General features: G+C 37.4%; 1 protein-coding gene across 11 annotated transcripts in view; it reads right to left on the bottom strand.

Moving 5' to 3' along the window:
* Positions 1 to 24,656, bottom strand: part of picalma (phosphatidylinositol binding clathrin assembly protein a) — a 48,765-nt gene extending 24,109 nt beyond the window's left edge. For all 11 annotated transcript variants that reach the window (XM_042499240.1, XM_042499243.1, XM_042499241.1 and 8 more), the window contains exons 1-9: positions 24,585 to 24,656; positions 24,144 to 24,391; positions 4,708 to 4,850; positions 3,815 to 3,890; positions 3,613 to 3,715; positions 2,760 to 2,853; positions 2,498 to 2,609; positions 1,021 to 1,127; positions 865 to 906 (exon numbers count right to left, since the gene is read on the bottom strand). In XM_042499240.1, the coding sequence (XP_042355174.1) occupies positions 865 to 906; positions 1,021 to 1,127; positions 2,498 to 2,609; positions 2,760 to 2,853; positions 3,613 to 3,715; positions 3,815 to 3,890; positions 4,708 to 4,850; positions 24,144 to 24,273 (807 nt within the window). In that variant the 5' untranslated portion in view covers positions 24,274 to 24,391; positions 24,585 to 24,656. The remainder of the gene's footprint in view (positions 1 to 864; positions 907 to 1,020; positions 1,128 to 2,497; positions 2,610 to 2,759; positions 2,854 to 3,612; positions 3,716 to 3,814; positions 3,891 to 4,707; positions 4,851 to 24,143; positions 24,392 to 24,584) is intronic.
* Between the last annotated feature and the right edge of the window lie 488 nt (positions 24,657 to 25,144).

Below are 25,144 nucleotides of genomic sequence, written 5' to 3'. Positions count from 1 at the left end.
TATCGTACAGTCTGCATACTTCAAACATGATGTCGTACCCAAGTTTATTAAGATCCATGTCGCAGAGTGCAGCAGCTTGCAGCAAACTTAGAAGATAACAAAAATCGCACTGTCTGCAGGAAGTTTAACTAGAATCAAATATGTCATCCAGTTTCCCTTTTTGAATGATGAATACAAACAACTGCCATCTGCTGGTATCGAGGTGTATTTCCTTTAAGGTAGGCGCAGAACATACATGCTGGTTGGCCATCGGTTGCAGTCTTTATGGTGTGTACATGTGCAATTTCTTGGGCTGAGACACAGGCAACAAGAGGCGACGCAACAGTCAGCTTATATCGCTGTTGGATCTTTGATGTCAGTTTGGTGTGTCTGGGCCTTTAAACAGAAACTATAGGCAAGGCAAGATGCCAGCTGGAGTAAATGAGTTAAGTGAAATAAAGTTTGTCTTGTCATTTGGTGAACTGGCCCTTTAACATATCAATGGGATTTTCTACAGTATTTCAAAAACTAGTACATTACATAAGGGATAGGGCAGCAGATTATTAACTAGAGTATTAACTGCTCCATCAAATTACACTCAAGACACACAGGAGTCATTTAAAGCAGGCTCTACTGCACTGTGACAGGATGTAAGTCAGTCATTATTCAGTAATGATTTGTCACTGAAAAGCACATTTCTATACTGTCTCATGGAAAACACATGCGTGTCAGATTGTAAACATTCTGTTGCATAATGTTTATCTTACTCTTTGGCCATTCTCCTCTTTTTAGTTAAGCAAAGCCGACTGATAGGTGAGAGGTCTAAAGTTAATCTAATTGCACAGATACCAAATGGTTAGTTTTAGATTGTGCATCTTGGCCTACCTGAGACAGATCTGGGATGTCCCCTCGATCAATTCCGACCTGCTGCAAGAGGAGGACAAACACCATTAGATCTGGATAAGGAAAATAGATAAACCTTCTGAATGATCTCAGGCTGCTTTGCAAAACCTGATTGGCTGATCTGGACTCCTGACTTACCTCTGCAACTTTGAGGAACTCTGAGATTCTTGTCATTCGTGTGAGGAATTTCTTGTAGATGTCAAGGCCTTCTTTGCACTGGACTTTCTTCATGTCAAAGTATTTCTCTGTAAACAGAACAAGCAAATAAGATTGATAAAAAAGATTATGACATAATTTATGTCATCAGTCTCTTGTGTTTTGTCTGTTACTTTCTGATTTTATACATTGAAAACAAAAGCTATGGTCTTATGGTCACAACATCTCCGTGGGGTACATACTTCAAATTGACATATCTCAGCAAACAATCATAAAAGCTGGCAAAATTCATCTTTGGACACAGGGCAAAGGTCAACGAAAACCGTAAAAGCATAGATTTGCATTGTAAACACTGAAGTTCCATCATATGATCATAAGCACTGGGAACTACAGATCAACTCCAGTTTCTATTCAAACTACTTTGTGATCTGCCCCATTGTAGCAGTCTTTCCTGTTTCACAGTATGCAAACAGACCTGCCGAAACTGCTTTTTTTATTAACAAAAAGGTAAAACCATGGTGAGTATACTTGGTAGAACAGTGTATACTCACCATGCTAAAACAGGAGAAAGGAAAGTTTGCTACTCATTAATTTTGGGGTCAGAAATTAATTAATGAAGTCTGCTGGGAAATAATTTGCAACAGCCCCCCCAAACCTCCAAAATAAACAAATTATAAGTCTACAATTTGAAGAAGACATCAGTTTTTAAATTTAAATTTTTTTAAGTAAATTAAAAGACTTACATAAACTTTATGGGACTGCTAACACTGTAATGATGTCTGAAGTAATTGCAGACATCTACACTTTTTTTGGCTACAGTCCCTTATCATCTCTATAGGAGTGTGTCAAAGATCATTTGTGAGGCTCCAGAGCTTTATTAGTAACCAACAGCAAATAGTATAAACTTTGGCCGTCATTTTCAAAAAGATTTGGTGTGTTTATGCATCTTTGTTACCCCAAGGCATTTGGTTGAACGACATCATACCTATGCATTTTTTGTGCACTTTTTTTGTCCTTGATATGTGATTGATAATAACAGCTTGTGACAATTTTAATAACCATGGATAAATTATCGAGTGTCATAAATGCTTACAATAATAAGCTCAGAATCCGAGACAATGCCTGCCAAAACGCTATGAAACAAAAGTGGGGGATACGGGGAAAGAGGGGCTGAGTGAATCAATACGCTGCATGTGGTTCAGTACTGAAATAAGTAAAATAATATATTGGAAATAAAGTATTTACATTTGTTCTTAATTTCTTTGTCATCAAAAAAGCAAACGACAAACAAAACTATCCAAATACCCAAATTGAAAACCAAACAAACTTACATCAAAATACTCAAATAAATGGGTATAGCCTTAAGTCCGCTGTGGCCTGTTCAAGCATTCAAGCATAATGCACAGGACAATAAGAGAAAGCATACAGTCCAAAATAGAGCCCAGATGCTTATTCTTACCCAGGAGGTTGATTATCCCTTCATTGTAGGCTGCAAACAGTCGGATCGCATCTTTGAACAGAAGCATGAAGGCTGCGTTGATCACGCCATTTGTCAGTTCATTGGCATTGACCTGGAAGAGAGGTGAAGTTGCTGAACATAACAGTTTGAAGTTCATTGACATAACCATTTCGTAAAACAACTGGGTAAAAAAAAAAAATTTAAATCAAGTGTCTGCTATAGATTTTGATGCCAAGCAGTGCAGCCAATCCTGAGCACTCACATTGAAATCGAGTAACACATCCATCTGATTTTGGATGATAGGGATGGTCTTGAGGAGTTTCTCTGTGTTCATGGTTCTCATCACTCCATCCGACCTGTTCAAAGGAAAGCAAAGATTGTGATTTTGATTGTTCATTATTCATTATTTGAGGATTTTGTACTGTAAATAACACAGCTTATCCTTATGATCTCCAAGTCATTGTCTTAAAGTAGCTTTATTGTACTTATACTGAGTGTTCAGGCAGCACTTCCTGGGGCATAAAAATGTTTAAAACAAATTAAAATGATTAAGACAAATAAAAACATCAATGCAGTAAAGTGCAATATGCAATTTTGTACAGTATGTATGTAGTTATGTTTGAAATTGCAATATACAAATGTGCAACAGATGCACAGAAAGGAGCTCAGTAAAAACTAGTTGCAATGCAAAAGATGCCAAATAATCCTAATGATTAGGCCCACTATGCTCGGGCCAACCACAGATCATCAAACATAAGTCCGTCTAACATAATATGATTTGTTGAAATAAAAACATCTGCTATTTGGGAGTTTTTTGGCTATAAAATTAAAAAACAGGAACTCTTTTTCCCCTAGGAGCTGTAGCAGTAAAATGCTAAACATATCTGTTGCGCTTATGCAACGCTTTACAAAACTGTCACAATGTATTTTGCAAGAAAAACTATTGCAATGTTATCTTTCAGTAACCATTAGCCTCGTCTGTCACAGGGATGAAGGATACCCTTCCCTGGGGTTTCAAGTTTCTGGAACAAGAACATGAACACTGAGCTTTGTGACTCAGGTACAAGCCAACACCAACAGCCCAGTCAGTTACAGTGAAAGTGAAAGCTCCTCACCCTCTTTTCACTTTAGTGAAGTCAAACGCGACTTGTCTGTAGGACACAGCCTTCTCATTCAGGTAGCGGCTATACCTCCTTATGAATGTTGACATATCATAGCCTGCAATGCAAACACAAAGATGATGAATGATATGAAAAAGATGAACATTAGCGGAGTTTTTAAAGCATATTGCTGCACAATCAGTCCTGATGAATATACCTTGTAGGCCACTTTTGTCCAAAAAATTGCTGAGGTTGAATAGCGTGTTCCTTGAGGCCAGATATTGTATAAATCTCTGCAAGAAAAACATCAGATGAGGAACTCTGGGTGCTTGCAAAACAGACGTTTATCACAAGTTAGAATTTTGAAACCGCTAATGTTGTGCAATGAACAGCTTTACTTGTGGGCAAGTAAAGTTCACCACTATGAGATGATAACAAGCTATCTGATACCCCTCGCCTATATATTGTATGTTGTCAATAAGGATAAGGAATATTGACATCGACAGATAACAGCTTTAAAATTATACATCCGCATCGGCTTGAAATGAAATTTTCTGCCCATATGATGGGCCGACAATATGACTCTTTAATTATGTGACTTTATATTAGCTGAAATTGGTCAGATTGGCCCTGGGTTTGGCAAATTTTGTCACCAAAGCCTGTTAAAGTGGGATGGTTTTTATTATTTTGTTTACAATTCGTATCTTAAGAATAAATATGGCACATTTTACATGTAACCTGGGTAAAAGTGGTTTTATTGTTTTGCTCACTGAATGTTTACATTTTGAAAAGCACGGTATTTCATGTCTGCACCTGCTGCCAGTGGGCCATCACAATAAGAGTATGCGCAATATGTTAATTCCACTACAGAAGAAACTTGATGTTCCTGCAATCAGATGGAAAAAGGTATGTGCAAATATCATTATCAGCAATCAGCCAAAATGAACCGAAAATATCAGCATATCTGCACATTGGATAACGAGGAAAATCTGTGTATCTCATCAATGTACAGGTAAGGACCTTTACCAGATGGTAATTTAACAAAACTTCTTCATGATATTTCCATTCAGTTTAGCAAAAGTGGGAAACAGTTGTAACTTGAGTCCTGACCTCGTTGCCGTAGACCATCAGATGGTGTGTGGCGGTGAGGGACTTGAAGACAACCACCCAGCTGGTGTTGGTGGTCCTCTCAAACAGTGTGTCAGCCAGCTGAGGGATGTTCACATTCATCTCGTTTGTGCACTGAATCAAGTCTGAGGAAGGAGGAGAGAAAAAGAAGGGCGGGGGGGCAGATCAATATACAGAACCTCAGAAGTGCATAAGTTTGCTCTTCAGTAAAAGCAGACATTCTCTATGTCGTGTCCTTATTTTCTTTCATTTGTTGCTTTTTACAACACCATGCTGATGACCAGAATCAATAAAATACTGGAGGACAAGGGGATGCTGGTGAGTCAGAGTTCAGGTAAACAGAGACTATCAGAGCAAACAGTTCTAGAAAGCGATGGAACAGGAATATGTTACAAACTTTGTGGAAGTAGACGGTCTTATCATCTTAACCCCGGATCAGATGCTTGTAACTTAAAAAAAAAAAAACATAACAGCTCAAATTCAACATTATGAATGAGATACATTACAATTAAAAAAATCTGAAATTTGTGTAAATGTGTAGGTGATGACAAAAGTGCCACAAAGTGAGGCTTAATATCAGTGTTATCCTGAAAAATGTCACATTATCCATTATGTTCCTTTCTATTCACACAGGTGCCCACTAAATCAGTATGCCTCTGACTGTCGACTGACGGGGCATACATCCTCTGCGTGGCTGCCATGGCAGTATGCCACAACCATCTGGCCTGAAGTGAAAGCAAATGCATTTCCTCAAAGTTGCTCTTTCCATCAAGGCGATGGGACTGATCAATGATGCCAGAACTCATCACATCGTCCATATATCTTAACACACAGAGATCTCTTTTTTCCCCTGGTAGGAGCCCATTCTTAAAGGGATACTTTGCTGATTTTCAACCAGCTTTGTAACAAAACAATGTGGGTAGTATGTGATAAACTTCCCTCATTCTTGCCAATGTCCAGAACTCCCTGCTCATCTCCCAGCTCTTATCATCAGATTTTCGTGGCTCTAGGGCTGTCGCTCAAACTACAGATTGTACTTCTGCATTTCTAAATGTACGCCACCACCAATAAGTATGGAGGTGGATCAAGAGAGCCCCAGCCCTCTCTCTCTCCCAAACTAAGGTTAAACTATTAAACTAGGCAGTGCTAATCAAATATAAACTTCAATTCTGTTACTGTGATGCCCACTTCTCACCTAAAATGGTTTTGGATACAAAGAATAAAAAAAGCGGATCAAGAGAGACTTGCCTCTCTCTCCAAAACTTAATTCAAACTATAAAACTAGGCAGTGCTGATCAAATATAAACCAAAATTGTTTTATTGTTTTTTTTTGTGTGTGTCTCTAAAATGGTTTCAGATATATATTTTAGCTTACTGTAATTCGAGATTATGCGTTACCAGCTGGTCAAGATATTGCTTTCTCTATTACAACAGACAAAGTCACGTGTGGTCACCCACCAGTGGGAGCGTTTACTGGTCAAGTGCTGAGCAGTGCATTCTGGTGGTTGTTGGTTTTCAACCCCTTCAACAAATGCAAATGCCATAGTCCTTTTTCTTCATTTGTTTTTTTCTACTGCACAGACAGCAACGTTTCATGAAAAGACAATCTTTCCAGCACTGAAATACTTCTATTAACTGCACATGTTCGCACTTCGATTTAATAACCTATGATGCCACAATTTTTTGATCTTTTATATGAAGTGGTAAGAGTGCATTCTTGAAGAAAGAAATATGAGAATGGTGAAAGCTTGCTCAAAAACCTAATGGCACCTTCTTTGAAAAATGCTGACTATGTGGAAACATCATCCTTAATTCATCGCAGACTCTTGGTTTTTGAACTGTGACATTCCAGGAGATCATATTAAGCGGAAAATGACTGAGTCAGGTGAGAATGGAAAGTGGAAAGAGAAAAGATAAGGAGCTCATCTGATTGCTGTGTTCATATGGCAACTAAACAGAAACAAGAGACACATTTCTGCAATAAACCCAAAACATGTAATCAGGTATTATCCAAATTTGATAAGGTGCCACAGAATGTATTTATTTTGTCCTCTTCTAGAAAATCACGTGACTAACTAACTGTTGAGTTTGATCCCAGTTATCCAATATTCATATTCATCAGATGCCAAAAAAGAGGCTTGGCAGACAATGTAAATAAATATTTAAGTGAATTTTATATTTGAAGGGAGATGAATGATCCTCTCCAGGCTTTACTGACTCCTTAAGATGTGAAATTAGGAGCAACACTCACAAGTTCCATTTTATATCCTGACTTTATGTCTCTAATTGTGTTTTATTGGCTGTGGTTTGGAATTTAAATTGACAGTTCAGGTTCAAATAGGGCACCAAAATGAACTGAGGATAATACGAAGGTTTTTACTGTAAACCAAATAACTGTCACAGCTTTAATCATTAATCTACAGAGCCACATCAATGAAATGACAGAAATAGCTTGTTTAAGTTAATAGCCAAAGTTAACTGTTGTGTAGAAGGCGGCTGTGCTACCCATTGAGGGCTGTTTACATGGGTGGTCTATGAATCCTCCTCAGTGTTTGTTGAAAGCCACACAAAGGGATTTTTTGCTTTTTACATCCACAATAGGCCACCCATGTGACAACAAAGGCCTTTTCAGATGCAACTGAAACGGCTGTGGGGAGTAGACACTCATCAACTTTCTCCATGGCTGTTCCTGAAGTTTGTTTTTCTATAAGCACAAATCATAACAACCTGCGCTTCTTAATCGAAAAACATTGATTCTCAACTAGGGGTGCAGGGACCATCTGGGGCCTTTGATGGAGTTACAGGGGGTATCTAGAAAAATGGGGTACAGTTTTACTTTAATTATTTAGTTCACTATAAAGGCGAGACTAAAGTAAAAGTCAGCGTGAGAATTCTGATCGTAGATTTCACTCACTCCACAGTTATCTCCTTAATGCTGACAGCTATAGAATTCTGGTCTTAACCCTTATGGACTGTTTGGCACATTTTACACGCTTTTCATTCTCAATTTTTTGATCATTTATGCTGTGTTCATGCACGGCATGCATGGCTTGAATTTTGGCAAGTTTGTGTATTTTTGTTTAATCTTTTCCAGCTCAGCTCCTACAATATGTCTAAATTACACAATATAAAAAAGTCATACTGTTAAATGCAAAAAATGTGCCACTGAAACCCCAAACTGCAATTTTTGATCCCACAGCCATGCATTGTAATATTTCTGGGTGTCATTCTAAGCTTTTGCCTTGGAGTTTGTAATTTTTACTATTTACCACCTTATTGTTATTATGTCATTTTCACCATATTTGTCATATGGAGAAAATACATGCTATATCCACAAGGTGCACTGTTGCAATCATGGTTGCTGCAAATCATTGACATATCGCATGATGTCATCATCAAAAATATACTTTGCATGTAGTATATTAAAAAAAATTTTTTTTGGTTTTTTTCCTTCATATAAAACAAAGTGGCATCAGGACATAAACTTAGCATTTAAAGGGTTAAAATTCTGGAATTATTAATATTTGACATTTATGATTAGGACTGATGTTGGCTAAAAAAAACTCAGTGAAAATAGAAAATCTAATTAATGTATTGTTTAGATATGTTATTTTTGTGTGCAGAACAGTATGAGTGTGAGTTTTTTGACACAGCACAAAAAATAATGATGTATAAAAATTTCCGCTAATCATTGACATATCCTAGAATGTGATAATAAAAAGAATCTACTTTACATGTAGCAAATGGAAAATAATTCATTTTTTGTGTTTTTTTAAAAAAAATCTAAACAGTGGACTCATGATAACACGAAAAAGGTTGAGAATCACTGCTCTAAAATGCATCTGACTGAAGCCACTGAACTCAGCATGCACAGATAAACTGAAGTGAGACTCCGTGTGGAAAAGTCGTCTTTTTTTTTTACAGTGAGACAACATCAAATTAAGTTTCCCTGGTTTCTTGTCCTATTCCTGGATGCAACTGACCTTCTGCTTAAAGTGCTGGGTCTCAGACATGCTGATTTTCATTCCATGGTTGTGTATATCAGGGCCTATATATCATGTCAGTATTCTAATGTTAGCATTCAACTCAAAGCACAGCGAAGGCCGAGAAGCTCCAGCTTAGATTGATCAAAGCTGAGTCTATTCTGACATTGCAGTGCTGAGCCTGACAAGCAGACACTGAGATGTCCTTAAATGGCTGATGAACAGAGGACATACCCTTTTGATTAGATAAAAACATGACCTTTCCTCTGCTGCTGCACTCCCACAAGCTCTGCAGTGCATTTTAATATGATTCGAATTTTTTTAAAGAATTTCATGCTCGAAGAATGTCTGACAGAGTGGCGACTGCAGTCACTTAAAACAATTTATGGTCAGTCTGTTAGTAAGAATAGCATCTGTCACTTGTAATGTGAACGCAATATCATTTTACAGTATGTCTGTATATGAGAACCAGAGCTGACATGACGTGGACTATAAATAATGGGCTATATTGTGATTCAGTCAGTGTGGCCAACTCTTTTCCTATGACAGCAGCTACAAAAATGGCGTCATCTAGCGACTTTTGGAGCTTGATGACGCCATACGCTCATTTGCATCTTGGTGAGGTCATCATGACAGCTATGGTGTTTATACTACAGTGCACCATTTTCTTACTTCTAATTCAGAGAGTGACTGCTTAGTCTTAACCATAGAAACTCACTACAGTGGAACTCCCACTGCAAGTGGCGTCTCCTCTGCTCTGCCTGTCTCACACCTGCTGCAAGAACCTCAGCAGAACAGACCACAATTTCACTGAGCAGCATGCATGGCAGTGAATAACAATATATTTCACTGTTTTGTCGCTAAATGTGTCGCTGCTAGTCACTTTTTTAGCTATAAACTCAACAAGAGGGTGTAAATAAAACAAAAAGACGCGAAATATAGCAACAAAGTCATCAAGTAAGCAACACATATCGTGCTAATTTGAAATCTCCTAAAAAGTGCTAAAATACTGAACCACTAAATTAACTAACATTACAATAAAAATACATATAAGAGCTACTGTTATATAATGAGGTTATATAAAGCACAGTTACAATAAAGTTAAATAAATTACTGTAAAAATAGATTTAAACAAAGTACTGTTACAATGAAGTTAAATAAATTACCGTTATAATAAAGTTAAAGTACTGTTACAATAAAGTTAAATAAATTACTGATAAAATAAAGTTAAACAAATTAGTATTATAATAATAATGCTAAATAAATTACCAATAGAATAAAGTTAAACAAAGTACCATTATAATAAAGCTAAATAAATAACTGATAAAATAACGTTGAACAAAGCACTATTATATAAAAGCTAAAAGAAATTAGTGTTATAATACAGTTAGAGTACCGTTACAATCAGTGATATGACTGATACAAAGTTCAATAAATTACTGTTAATATAAAGTTAATCAGTACTGTTTTAATAAAGTAAAAAAAAGCACTGTTACAGTAAAGTTAAATATTAGTGTTGAAATTAAACAAAGTACAGCTACAATGAATTAAATAAAGGACTGCTATAATTAAAGTTAAATAAAGTTCTGTCATAGTATTGTCAAATAAAGTACTGTTTGCTATACAGTCAAATAAAAGTTCTTCCTGTGAACTTAAAGCTTCAGCACTTTGATGTATGCTTTTACACGATATTTGCTGATATTGATAGTCTGCCACAATCTCATTTGGATCTGTATCAATCCAGGTGCATGTAATTGACATGAGATGATGCCACTTAATACCTTTGTTGTCTTTTTCTTGGCAGCTGAGCATTATCTGCCTATCGCCAGGCTGCTAGCACTGTTTGAATGTTTAGGAAGGAGGTGTGCTTGGATGTAAATGGTGGCAGAGATTTGCCCTGGAAATTTCAAAATAAAGGCGTATCTTAAACGTATCTTAAATGATATATTTTAATATTGATTACTGATCACTGAATGGATACACAGAAATTGTCACAACCCTAGTGCTGCTTTAATGTGGATTTATTCATTATGAGCTGTAAACAAACTAACAGCTTTCCAGTTCATATATTAATATTTGAAAGTCACACATGTGCTCCATGGTAGCAAAATATGACCTAAAATTTGCAGTTTGGAGCCCTGCAAATCCTGAAACACACCTCTCGCCTGCTTCATCAGGAGAAAGTGGTCTGGATGGGTGGGAACTGCGTGTGACAGATCATGTTAGTGAGTCTTTTGTTTTCTTCTTGTGTCTGTGAGAGGGAGAGTCACAGGAGAGCACAAGAAAATTGAAAAGTCTAATGATGGTGGCTTTAAAAATAATTTATAATATCTGTGTGTGATATAGTCAATTCATACATCCCACGCAGAACAAGCCACAATACATTGAGCATAATTAATATTTCATATATCGCCCACCCCTAATGAGGACATGAGGGATAAAGCAGCATGCAAACAAAGAAATGCATAATGAGCTTGTTCAGTGCCACAAAAATGAATGACACAAGCTCCAACATCTCTATTGAGCACTGTTAAGAGTTAAAACCCTGCGGCTTAAATCTGAAACAAAACCATTTGCAATGTTTGTGAAACCAAAACAGGATATGACTTCAAATATGTTTGTTCTGTTGAACGAGTTTAAAAAGAGTCGTCTCCTCTGAGGAAGAGCTCTACATTGCATTAGTGATTGTGGTTAGAGACCAGTGGCTTATTCTTCTACCGCTGTCTCCGTCTCTCATAGCTGCCTCTGCTGCTAAATGTCGCTGCCGGGGTTGAGCTACCTTGTGGTATTCTGAGAATGTGTCAAAGTAACTGTTTGTGAAACGGCCATTGTGTGGAATGCATTCAAAACCCACCGACTTCCCCAAAGTGTACTCCAACGAAAAGAGAACCGAAATTGCTAAAAGCCGAAGATAAATGCTTTCTCTTTGAATGCAGATTTTTTTTTTTAAAAAAAATCATCATCCTTGCGCAATTATTTCCAAAGATGACTTAAACACAGCAGCTCTTGGCAAATAGTACTTTTTAAACACATCTGTCAGCAAAATTCCTTCGGACAGAGAGTGCCATTTAAGACAAAAAGAACATTATTTCCTGCTCTCTTTCATATGCTGGCTAGGGCCACTATAAGCACATATTAAAATGTCATTAAATGCTCCATAACAAGAAGCTTATAGAACCCACACATAATCTGTGGGCTGGAATGGCCTGCATACAGTTTGGCTGGCCAGCGGGCATATTCTAGCTGTATGATTTTTATCAGCAATAATCATTTCACTAATACCATTTACAGGCATATTGGAAATTCATGAACTTCCTGAACTATGACGTAGAGCGATAAGAGTGGGGATTTCTAACTAGAAAAGAGGGAAGTAAATCCTGACAACATTTGTTTGCAAGCTGATAACATATCCTTAACAGAAGGCTAATAGCACATTTAACCCTTCTGTTACGCTGCAGGTCAAATTGACCCGTTTCAAAGTTTAAAAATACAAGAAATTACATTACATACAAATATTTAATTATTTTTAGAGCATGAAACCACACACGCATGCAAAAAAATGTTCTCTCTCTCTTGTTTAGGTTTCCTAAACATTGTTGAAAAATTGTCAATTTAAAGAGTCAATTTGACAGTGAACAAGATCTTCAAAAACTGTCATATATATGTTGGGAGAATGGTCAGTGTGCAGTTTTAGCTGCAAAATATATTGACTATTGTCATAACTGAGAGAAACAAGCTATACACTAAATGTTTCTATGTAACTAAAACAGCAGGTATGTAACGTGTCTAAAATGTATTTCTGTAATGTATATCTTCATTTAATGATCTGTTATTTTGCTTTGGCAACAATGTAACAAAAACATTTATATGCCAATAAAGCTGATTTGAATCTGATGTGTTGTTTTTTTTTACTAGTATACCAAAAAAAGTTTTTAAAATTATTTCTTAATGAAAACGAAAGTTCTCATCCGTAAACCATGATCTGTAAGAGGTGAAAAACTTGATTACACTAGTTATTAATAAAATCTATACTAACTAAGCTAATGTTTATGGAGAAAATATATGCCACTTTCAGATGATTACATATTTACCAAGGCAATTTGATCCAGAAACGTTATTGTTGTTCCTTAACATTAGTCATATCAGAAGAGTTAGTACACCAAGAAACCTCAAAGCAGTTGTATATGTAGTGCTGTATCTCAGGGACCTTTTTGAGCAACATGATTTTGGCCACAATGTCAACACGCAGAAGGTCAAGAAAATGTGATGGAAAGTCAATGCAAAATGAAATACATCAGGAAAGAGCTAACGTATAAGACGCAGGACTCACAGAATTTTTGGAAAGTTTTGTATCCATGGAGGATTTCTAAAAGGAGTGGCATGACAGGGCAGAGGATTTAAGTAGCTCTGTGAGGATGGCAGCATTATCAGATGGAGCTGACTGACAGCCCTCTGAGAACATGAGAAAGGAAGTGATGAGTAAACTCTTTCGCAAAGAGGATACAGGAGGTAAAAGCTACTGTGCAATGGCTTTGCAGTAATCGCTTGGTAAATGAAAACACTTCTTTTTGTCTCAGCACTTCTATGTGAAAAACTGTGCAATTATACAGTAAAATCAGATAGCTGCAGGAGGCTGGAGGCGATCCCAGCTGATATTGGACGAGAGGTGTGCCTAGAACAGGTCACCAGTCGATCACAGGGCTGACACATAGTGACGGACAACCATAGATGCTCACATTCACACCTACTGGCAATGCAGTCACCTATTAACCTAACCTATATGTTTTGGGACTGTGGGACGAAACCAGAGTAACTGGAGAAAACCCACATAGGCACAAGAAGAACATAAAATCTTCAAAGAGCAATATTCTAATATGTAAATTGTGTTTTATTGACTCAACAACTTGTCTCTTACATGAAACTGCATTAAATTTAGACTTAAATTAAAATAAATAGCCATTTAATGAAGAAAAATCAATAAAAATGACATAAAATTGCAGGCCATTTTAAAAAAAACAGCCTTTCTACCCTGCTACTGCGACTTAAAAATGTTTTTTTGCGATAAAACGTAAATATGTGGCCTTTGTGGAGATTTAATAATCTGTTATTTTGCTTTGGCAACAATGTAACAAAAACATTCATGCCAATAAAGCTGATTTGAATCTGATGTGTTGTTTGAATGAATCAACATGCCCCATAACAGAAATTAAAAAAAAAAAAAGTAAAATGTAGTGAATGTCTTTTTTTTTTACTAGTGTGCCAAAAAAAGTTTAAAAATCATTTTTAATGGAAAACAAAAATTCTCATCAGTAAACCATGATCTGTAAGAGGTGAAAAACTTGATTACACTAATTATTTATAAAATCTATATTAACTGAGCTAATGACTTCAAAATGTTTTTTGCGATAAAACGTATATATGCGGCCTTTGTGGAGAAGCTGGTTCTAAAACTTTGCTTTCACTTACAAAAATCTGCAAACAGCTTCTCTCAACCATTAATGTAATCTGATCATCTGAGAACAGATTGACAGAACAGTCATCCACCCCGCGAGTCACAAACTGCTGTAGAGGAAAAAAAAAAAAAAAAAAAACTCATGAAAAGCTCTGCCTTCTGCGCTGAGTTCAGGTACACACAACAACGTCGGATTTTAAAATGAGAACACACAAAAAAGCTACCGCCACATATACATGTATACACTGTCATTCTGTGGGAAACACTGCATGTAAAACATTAAAAATGCCAGACACAATTTCAAAAATAACATGGCAAAGAGAATATTTAATAGCATGTGCCATGACTGAGAATGGCCCCTTGGAGCAAATAAGCTAACTGTGTGTGTATGTAACAGAAGTGTGAAGAGAACAAATAAATGAAAATACAGTAGAAACTGCTGATGGTGATCACGTCTATACGGGTCAAAAATCTATTTGTGCCAGCAGATGTTTTCTTTCAAAAAAACATCTGTACTGTTGTCACAGACGTAGCAGCAGAACAACAGGCACAGTGTCAGTAAAACTTAACCATTCACTCACTCTGCTTCTCCTCTCATCCACCGATTCCATCAGCTCTGACCGGGTCAACTGATCTATTATCCACACCGTGACTCAAACTGCTGCTGAGGGATAAAAATAACTAATGAAAAGTATTCCATGTGCAAGGACCTGCCAAAATGTTCAAATTCAGAGCACAAAATGAATTTAAAAAATGATACATACACACATGATAAAAAAAGAAAGGGGAGGTTTGTTTTTTCCATCATGATTTCACTGTGAATGCAGCACCAGCCTCAGGTAACAAGCTGGAAGCAGACAGTTACTGTGAGCCAAAAAATTATGGTGGCATGTAAAAAAAAAATGTACAGAGAGAGAATAATTGTACTTTTGAATTTTTTTTCAATATGTCATGTATGAAAAAAAAACAAAAACAGACAATGTGAGTGGACTACTTGACTACTACAAGCGAACTATTTACACAGCATTTGTATAGAAATGATTCTGTCATTTCTCACTAAAAGCGATTTCCACTGTCAAAAATAACTATTTTCTGGCTTCAAGTGATGCTTAACATGTTAAACAGCTGCAGCAGCTTTTTGAGTCTGAGGCAAAGCATCATAACGCAAAACTGTGACCAGAATTTAATTATTAGGTTGTAAACTGTAATAACCAATTTAATTTTCTTGTAATCTTGATCTGTAGTGATAAAACATACAGCAGATGTAATGTTTTTTGTTTAAAATGAAATAAATCTATACATATTAATGATTTAATTGGTTAGAAAATAGGCTGTGGTGCTTCTGAAGTGCATCTGCTAAGTAAGAGGTTTTATTCAACTGAGCCCACAACACATCAAATAAAGTCTGTTCAAAAAGATTGCTCGACACAAGTGGTAAAGCTTTTCATGTTCAAGGTTGAATATGCTAAATATACAGACCAGAAAAAACGACAGCCTATACGAGGACGCGCTGACTTTTAATTAGTGATCTGTGGTACAAATAGCTGCTTTATGACACGGTAGTCACAGCTTTAATTTAAGCTTCTACTTGAGCAGTTTTACTAAATGTGTGTGCTTCCTTTCAAGATAACGCCCAAACAATTCTCAATTAGATGCATCTCATTTTGGAAATCCTGTGGGATTTTTAGATAACATGATTATAACATGTCTGGGGTGTTGAGGGCATTCCAGTGGCCGAGTGTGGTTGCTGAAGTCATGTATGCTTGCAATCAGCGGCATAATTGCTCGGAAATGCATCAAATGTACACCAGCCAATCTCACATCTGATCAGCTCAGCTCCCCTGTGCTCTGGAGAGGGGCTGGGTTATGTAATAATTTCCTGTTGGCTGTTTACCCATGGCAATCTAAGGCTTGCTTTAGGAACTACAGGAACACTTCCTGCTTCGGGAAATGTCTATCCTTATGATCCAGACACTCTGAACATGATGTGTGCTAAAGCACACATGGAGCCCCTGAAACTACAGCCAGACTGAGGCAAAATTCAGATACTTTGTGTGGTTTCATTGGAGAGCTAGCAGGAGACAGGCTAGAGGTGTACGACAGATAATACCAATAATTATGGATGTTAGTTTCCGTAAACCTTGCTTTCGATAGGCAGACAGGCATTAACCGATACCAAACCAGTTCGTTTTTAAGGAAAAAAAAAAAAACAACAAAAAAATGGCCTTTTAGTGTGGCGCTCCAATGTTTTAGTGAATTTTAGCACAACATTTCAAAGTGCTTTCTATTTTTGGGCGGTGAAATTTGAATGTTTTGTGATGTAAATGTCTTCACTTTTATTTTACTTTCTGTTAGTTTTGCTAACAGACAGCTGGCCAGTTGTGTTTTTATACTGAAACATGCTCGTTGTCTAACCTTCGCTCTCCACTGCTTCCTTAGCTGCTCTGCACTGCGCACCACCCAGGTCAGGAATTAGCTAGCTACTGGCAACACTACTGGAGCATGATGCCCACCCCCCAGGTCATCCCAGTGAGTAAGCGGCTTCATTTTTGACAGCAAAACCCTTTTAGCATGTTAACTATGTTAGCCCCACCAGCTGTGCTGACACTGTTAACAGTGGTAACAGAGCTAACACTGATAACATAGTCAACAATGCTAAACGTTTTTTACAGCTCAAAACTAAGCTGCTTACTAACCAGGGAGAGCTGAGGGACCGGAAGGTGGGCACATCGTTTCCACAGCAACACTTTTGGGTAAGTGTAGCATTATGAAGGGAGGATCACACCGAGACGCACTGTGCCAGGCACGACCAGAGTCGGGTGAAATGCAGTAAAACGAAATTACCCTACAGACCAACCCTATAGACCAGCATGTGTCTATAGGGTTGTAACTGTACAAAAATAGTCCTATAATCAATTTTTTATACACTGATATCTGCATATGTATGCAGAATATATCAACAAAAGGGCAAGATTTTGTTATTACTTTTTGGATGTAGGCAGAGTAGTATTGAACTATCACGTTTGGTGGGCTGCATGCAGGTAATGTTAAGCGCAAAAGAGGCGTAACACGATGCAGTTTCAAAATACACTGGCTATAGTCTGATGGCCATTTAGGTTTTTATTTATTTATTTTTTCAACACTTCATTGCATTCAAAAGATAGATATAGAGATGAGCCAAAGTGTGGTTAGGACCTGTCTCAAGTTGCTAATCGAACTGATCGGCGCATGGAAAGGAAGTTTTGCCCTGAATATCCACTGGCTACACCACAACCCCTGATATATTGGTTGCTGCCCCATAAGGCTTGTTGTCAGACAAATGGCTGATAAGTACTAACATTTCCTCATGAACCTAGCCATGAAGCTTGTCTTCAGATTGATGGCTGATAAGTTCCAAAATTGCCCATAAACGGCTTTATGGACAGGAAGTGGCAAAGCACTAATAAAAAAAAAATTAAAAAGCAAAAAACAAACAAAAAAAAACCTCTGTCCAGAAAAACTGTACAAAATTAAGAAACTTTTGTTTTAAGAGTCAGAAAAAGGACATGTGTCACATGTTAACAACAAGTCTCCACTACTACTGTGGGCTCTGTCGCTCTACAGGAGCGACCGCCTCATGATAGCTAGTTTGAGTTGTGCTATTGAATCTCCCAGGCCTTTCAGAGTCACAGCGGGCTCCATTCAGCTCAGCTGGTGGACTGGGCGTCAGCACTCTTTTTAAGAGTCGTCACTTGATGCCACTGCAGTCACATGCTCCCTGCGCGGCCTTGCATTTAGCGTGGGGAGGGTGAAGCTGTAGGGCAGGGGCTCTGGGAGGGTAAAAAGGTACATAAGTGTGCCTGCCATTATGGCTCAGATGAACTCACAACAGATCGCCATAAGTGAGGTTCTCAGAGTACTGCTGGGAGGCCGTAAGACTGGGGAGAATACTAGGATACACATACTTTTATGATTTGACACTTCATGCAGTCATACAGGGGCCAACACAGGAGCACTGATTCATATTGTGAACAGTCCCGACTCCTCAAATAAGCCTGCTCCATTCTTTAGAGCACATTGTCAAAATGCTCTTCTGGAAGGTCTTTAAACACTCAGCCTTAAAATTTTACATGCCTACAATTCTTTCGGAAACCCATTTACATCAACAGTTTCTGCAAATCTGTAAACCCAGACTCTAGTTTTACAGAATAACAATGTCCGACCACAGCAAGCCGCGTAAACTTGCCTCACAGGCCATACAGTTCCAGTGAGTAAGACTTAAATGATGCCAACAGAGAACCAGATGAAACCAAAACCACAGTCCAGCCATCAAACTCAAAACAGGTGAGACATGAATGAGATCTTTCAAAGCACCGAGGTTTCATTCCATACAGATTTGCATGTAGGCCAAGGGTGTGGGTGAGACTGTGAGAACATAAGTGCCTCACTCAGTAACCTCACAGGCTGTGAACTGTGGCAAACAGGGAACAAATGGACCGACCAAAGGTGGAAGCATTACTCAACACTGCTTTCCTTACACCATAGACTGTGTAAAAATAATGAACATCACCACTATGGCATCATCTATAGACTGAATCACCGTGATGTAACGCTAACAGCAAAAGTACAAAACTGCCTGCTGTTTTGAATAGCAGAGATATGCAAATTTGGTTAACTTTTTTACTTCTGTTGTCATTTTCAGCTGTAACTACTGTGTAAAAGATATGTATTTAAACACAGTGGTCCGACTTATATGACGTTTCTGTTGTGTTGCTGCTATTAACACTGTTGCTTTGCCGACGTCTTTAATAAACTAAATCTACCGTCATGGAAGCAGAACAATGTACTGCTGTGGACAGGAGCCAGAGAAAAACATATTATAACCCATTACGAAAAAAGCACAGTATATTCAGCTACTTGCTCCTTTTTACCTTACACAATAGCTGATTGAGGTAGCAGTAGACCAGCAACTCTGCTGTACGGTGGAGTGAAATGACTTTTTGTCTAAATGGAGTCTTTTTTTATAGGGTTCGACAGATTATCGGCCTGGCTGATAACCGATATTTGTGTTGTATATGTGACCGATATTTGGGATTTTGCCAATTATCTGTATCTGCATTTTATTTTAATGATCGCAGATAAAATTAATTAATTAAAAAAACTAAGTCCACATGGGAGGAACTTTAACTTTGTTAAAACCCAAGGGAGCTATTTTCATGTATTCAATTTTTATTTGAATTTTGACTTGACTTTATATAAAAAATAAAATGTTGCTAGAAACTTGCTGTATTTAAAATTGAAAGTTTCAGTTTTGATTTAACATTAACGTATGGCATTTAAACAAAGTTTTGTGCTGTAGTTTGTTATACTCCAAATTCTAAATATTGACAGAAAGTTTTTCACTTTAATTGTAAATGCATATCGGTTCCAAATAGTGGTCAAAATCAAAAGGGAGAGGGTGGAGCAATGGAGGAGCGAGGGGTGTACAATAACAGCTCACCCTAGATTTTAAATGATGCCTTCTGGTTTGAATAGTTGATTATCGTCTCAATCATTATTTTGCTCATGATGTAATAATAAAAACAAACAATGTGCATGCCAAATATACACATCAACCAAACACACATCAGCAGAGCACATTGTTTGCTAAACCCTCTCTGCACACTGTAACAGGAAGTATTGCAAATGTCATGTTAGAGGTGTGTAACCTGTAATAAACCTCCAATCATCAAGCCCTTTCACACATGAAGCCTAAAAAGGGTATAAAACAAGTGCTAAGCAAGTCTGCAAGTCTGTTTCTTTTGAGTTAAAAACAGTCACATTACTGCAAAGAGCAGCTTTAGAACATTATAGTTTCTCAGAAACATTTGCTTGTGCAAACCAATCAAAATATTCAAAAGGATGTGGTTTACTCCACTTGCATTTCACATCTGCCAAAAAGAAATCCCCAGCACGATCTAAAGTGCATGTTCACTCACTTTTCTGTTGCAAAAGTATCAAAATAACTCTTAAAAATGGCATACTATTCTGGATGTCTACCTGTAATGTAATATCTGCTAAACTGGGAAGGCCGGCAGGCGGGAAAGAAATGATAAATGCTATGAATAGAGCAGACTGGCCATCGAAAAAACAAAGCATTTGAGGCAGCCTCTCTGACCAGCACCAATGTACGGCAGATTGGAAAGCATGTGACGCCAATATCAATTAACACAAAGGTACCTGTACCTTCTAAATAATGCACCATGGACCACAGGACATAGTGCCCATTCATATACCAACCAACTCTATGGGAATTTCCTCTTGAATCAAGACTTTTTTATGCCAGTACCAAAGGTCAAAAGCCACTGCTGACTTCATATATTCATTACCTCATGAAAGACCTTTGAGCACTTTAACAGCAGTGAGGTACTAAACTTTACAAACGCGGACAGAAAAAAAAAAGATTGCTGGTATGCACTTGGGCTGCCTGCTATTCAATAGCAAGCCTCAGCAGAGGAAATACTATACATCACAAAAATATGTAGCTACAAAGACCACATGTCCAAAAAAATCTGTATTTTCAGACACTTCTAGGGGTTAAACTGCTATAAAACCTATATGGTGTATATTTTCCCAGAAGTAATTTCGCACTTACTTTAAAGAAACGCGCAAGTAAATAAGCTGACGCTGGCAGCAGAGGCTGATTTGTTCACCCTTCACTTATCCCCGTCTGGTAACTGCAGAGTCTCTTTTAAGTTATGTGACCAAGTTTATCTAGCATGTCAGTGTTAAAGAATGTGAACTGCGGTCCAGCACAAACTCAACGAAGACAGTGCGAAGGGCCAATATCTCACCTGCAACCCAGACAAGAGGAAGAATAGCAGCTAGACAAACTGGGGCTATATCTGGCTGTTCAGGAAACTCCAAACACAAGTGCACCCTTCAGACCTCTTTAAATACCTCAAAGTTAAGTGAGATTCCTGCTAGGCAGTGGGTCTCTAGATTACCTCAGGGGGGGAAGCTTCCGTTCAGCAGCTCCACAGAGGAGCCACATATCACCTGGTTGTCTGGAACCAGCGAGGTCATTGGGGACATGGCCTCATTACTGCATACTCCCATCAGCTCAACAGTGTGGTTATTCAAAAAACCACATATTCAGACATCAAACACTGTGCTCCTTGCTCAAGCCAGGGCTAAAAATACAAAGTAAATGGAAGTGGATTCCATACCAAGGGGCTGCCTGCAATATGCAATACACTGTATGTTTTAGCCACTTAACCCTTTGAAACTTGCAGCAACACTACTCTTCCTGTGCTGCTGTCAGACATCTTTCACAAGTATGTAAGCCTTTAAACAAAAAAAATGGTTAGATTAATTTCAAAAACATGAGAAAAAATGCAATGAGCCACTTGGTAAGAAATGCTGCACAAATTTCAAGAAATGATTAGATTTAAAGAAAAAAGGGGGACACTTTAAAAAATGTGGAAAACTTAACTAAACTTAACTTTTTTAATTTTCTTCTTGTTTATTTATCCATTCATTCATTCAGTTGTTTGTTTGTTTGTTTTTACTAATTTTCTTGTACTTTATAAAAATGTAGTGCTAATTTTGGGGTCATTTATTCTTTTGTTGCTCATTGTCTTCTTCCCATGTTTAAAAAACAAACGTTTTTTTTTTTTTTTTTACTAATGTTCTTGGGCTTTTTTTATAATCTTTTGCTAACAGAAAAAAAGCACTGTGGTGAAACACACTATATATATTCATCAATTCCTTACTCGGTACGCCACCATTCAAACTACAAATGATAATACTCAAATATAAATAGCTCTGTGTAGGCAAGGCATATAATTTAGAACCTTATATCATGTAGCGTACAGGCTGGCTGACGGCTGCTATTCAAATAAAACTGAGATGACCAGTTTGCACAGTAAATGCACTGCATATTTACTGCTTGTAGACCAAAGTGCTACCAAGTTCTGGTGCGCCTTATCAGCAAGGCTGGTAGAAGTAGGCCAATATCTAAGATAGTCTTTCCCTGAAGAAAAACAACAGAATGGATAAAGATGATGAAATATGAGTAATGCACAGTGAGCAAATACCTGTAAGGCTACGAATTCTGACAGCTAATAACGGTATGCCAATATGTGAAAATATAATGGATGTGTTACTTCCACACTGTTTTAACAACACAGACTAGACACACTTTCAAGCTCAATGATCATGAGCATGCTGATGATTGTGAACTCACAATAAAAAAAGGAACAGTGAAATATATTCATATGATCTGCTTGACCTGGAAGCCACTGACAGCACCATGGAGGTCTGGGAAAAAACACACACTCAAACATGACCAAAAGGTCACAAAGTGTAAAGGCTGTGTCAGCCATCCAGCAGTCAAACCTCTCCAGATCCACTGAAAGAGACGGACCGTCTAACCAGTTGGATAGATTCATTTATTAATAACAGCTCTAAACTAAAATAACCCTATTCAGAGAGATGGTGACAACAGATGCTGCTGAAAATGTATTTGCTTGTGCACTCGTGATAAAGCTATATAAGTCCACAACCCCACAGCCAGTTCCTGAAATAAGTACAGACTCAATAGGCACTAGAATTGCTGGCCTTGAGTATTCTATTGAACTTTAAGCGACGCAATTATCACACCATACACTCGGGAAAAGCAAAGTCTTAATACAAACACAGCACACATACTGGTAGCCTCAGGATGTCATTCTCAATTTTTTTAAGCATATAACACTAAACTTCTATGTGTTTTTATAAAGTTGGGAGTATACAGAAGTCGGCTCAATGCCTGGATCGACATCAGCTGTCTTGTGCTCGGTTCAGCACCTTTCACAAGCATTGATATCTTAAGAGAACTGGTTTGATTTCTTTTGAATACATGGGAAAAACGCAATGATCAACTTGGCAAGTCCCACAAACTGCAAAAAAATAAAGATAAATAAAAAGGTAAAAGGTAATAAGAAAACCTAAAAATAAGCTGGAGGATTACAATATAAATCTTATGATTATATGTTTAAAGTTATGTTATAGACAGAAAACATATTAATTAACATATTATTCTCTTTTTCCCCCAGTTCGTTTCTCTTTCTTTTTAAAAAATATTGGCATCTTCTTAGGGTCATCTTCTTGTTTGTTTTTGTTTTTAACTTTTTTTTAATTAATTTCTTTCTATTTTTAGCTCATTGCCTTCTTCCAAAGCATTTGAAAAATAAATAAAGCCAGTCTGCTTAGGGTTTAAAGGGCTAAGCCGGAGTTGCATTATGCAGTTACTACATCAAATTAAATGCCTAGTTTCCGAATAAACTGCTAGCTACCTACTTTGTTGGGACTTAATGGCCACTTTAAAAGCTGAAATATATCTTAAAGGTGAGTTTTTGGTGGAACCTTGTTACCAAATTGAAGTTTGAGCCATGAAATTTTAGGCTGACATTATTATTTTATAGGCTAAACAAATTAGCCTTTTCTATTAGCTAAGTTAACTTGCTAACGTGACATTTTTGTATTGACATTAGTCACTCTCTCTAGAGCTTATTTAACTATCCAAAAAAGGCTTCCTACTCGGAATAAACTGTCTGAGTATATATACTACCTAAGTAAATAATGTGACTGTTTAGAAGTTGTGGTTAATAATTTTAAAGAAAAAAAAAGTTACAACGAATTAACATTAGCATTAAAAAGGACCCACACTGCTAACACTGTCATTTGCGAACTACTTGTCAGCTACTATGACGGTTAGCCTTGCTAACGTTACTATTTCCGCTGAAACGAATGACTCGTATCTATTGAATGTCTGTAGAAACGCGTTTATTAGTTTTTACCACTAGACCATCCACCACGCAATGGTTAATTTAATGTAACGCTAACGTTATAGTTAAGTTACATGTATGTGCAGGCCTCACAGCCAAAACACAGCACTCGGATCCCTACGTTGACTTAAAAAAGCCGAGCCAACTTGAAATAGCACAGTTACAGCTATACTATTAAATATATGTCATACTTACAATCCAAATGTTTCTTTTTTGGCCCCATTATTTCATGCGTGGTCGCCTTGCACACAGTTTTGGAAATCGCCGAGCCGGTGACACTGTGCTGAGCGGCGGTTATCCTGTCTGTAATGCTCTGTCCAGACATCCTGTATCGGATCAAATAAACGATCACCGTTACAGAAACGCTTTTTCCAAATCCAGTGGAATAGCCTCGGTTTTGTTGCCGGTGTCGATCTTCAAAGGCTCTGTGCCACCTGACAACACTGGAGACAAGAGAGAGACAGACAGAGACGATACAATGAGACGACGGCAGGCGTTAGATTTCGCTTGTGTGCTAGCCGGCTAACGTTAGCTAACCATTGATAGATAAAAATCCAACTCGACTTTAGTTCAAGACACTAACTGAACCTGAATAACGAACCATCCATAAGCTCCCAATGACTGAAAAATACGAACCCAGTCTTATAATCGATCCCTCACGTCTACCGTCTCTTCTCCGCTTCCCGTACAAGTCTTTCTCACATACCGTAGATAGACTGAATAAAAATAGATGTGAGATACTTCCGGAATAACTTTCCACAATAAAAGCCCCATTGAATCAAAATTTTTAGAAGCAAGACAACCGAATACTATCATGACAACAACTATTCGTGGATGTAAGTTTCACTTGAATAAAGTTATAAAATAAAAACTTATTATTATTGATAAATAGTATTCTTTGTATGTGTATATCTTTACAAACTCATACTTTGTCATTTTTGGGGAGCTGCTAAGAAATTAAGTCTCCAATAATGTCTCTCTGTGAATGAAGCTATGGCATAGTCAAAGGCTTAATTTGCTTTAAAAACAAACAAAAAACTTAGCAAGAAAAAGTTAGCAAGAAATCTGTGAAAAGTCCAAAAACCTTGAAAACTTGACAATCAAACAAAAACAGAAACAACAAAAAAGTACAAAACGAGAAATGACCTGAGGAAAAAAGATGCTCAAAATGTATAGTTATTCTCTAAAACAATGCT

This window comes from Plectropomus leopardus, chromosome 13 (assembly GCF_008729295.1).
Source record: "Plectropomus leopardus isolate mb chromosome 13, YSFRI_Pleo_2.0, whole genome shotgun sequence".
Lineage (NCBI taxonomy): Eukaryota > Metazoa > Chordata > Actinopteri > Perciformes > Serranidae > Plectropomus > Plectropomus leopardus.
This window is presented reverse-complemented; position numbering and strand designations above follow the sequence as displayed.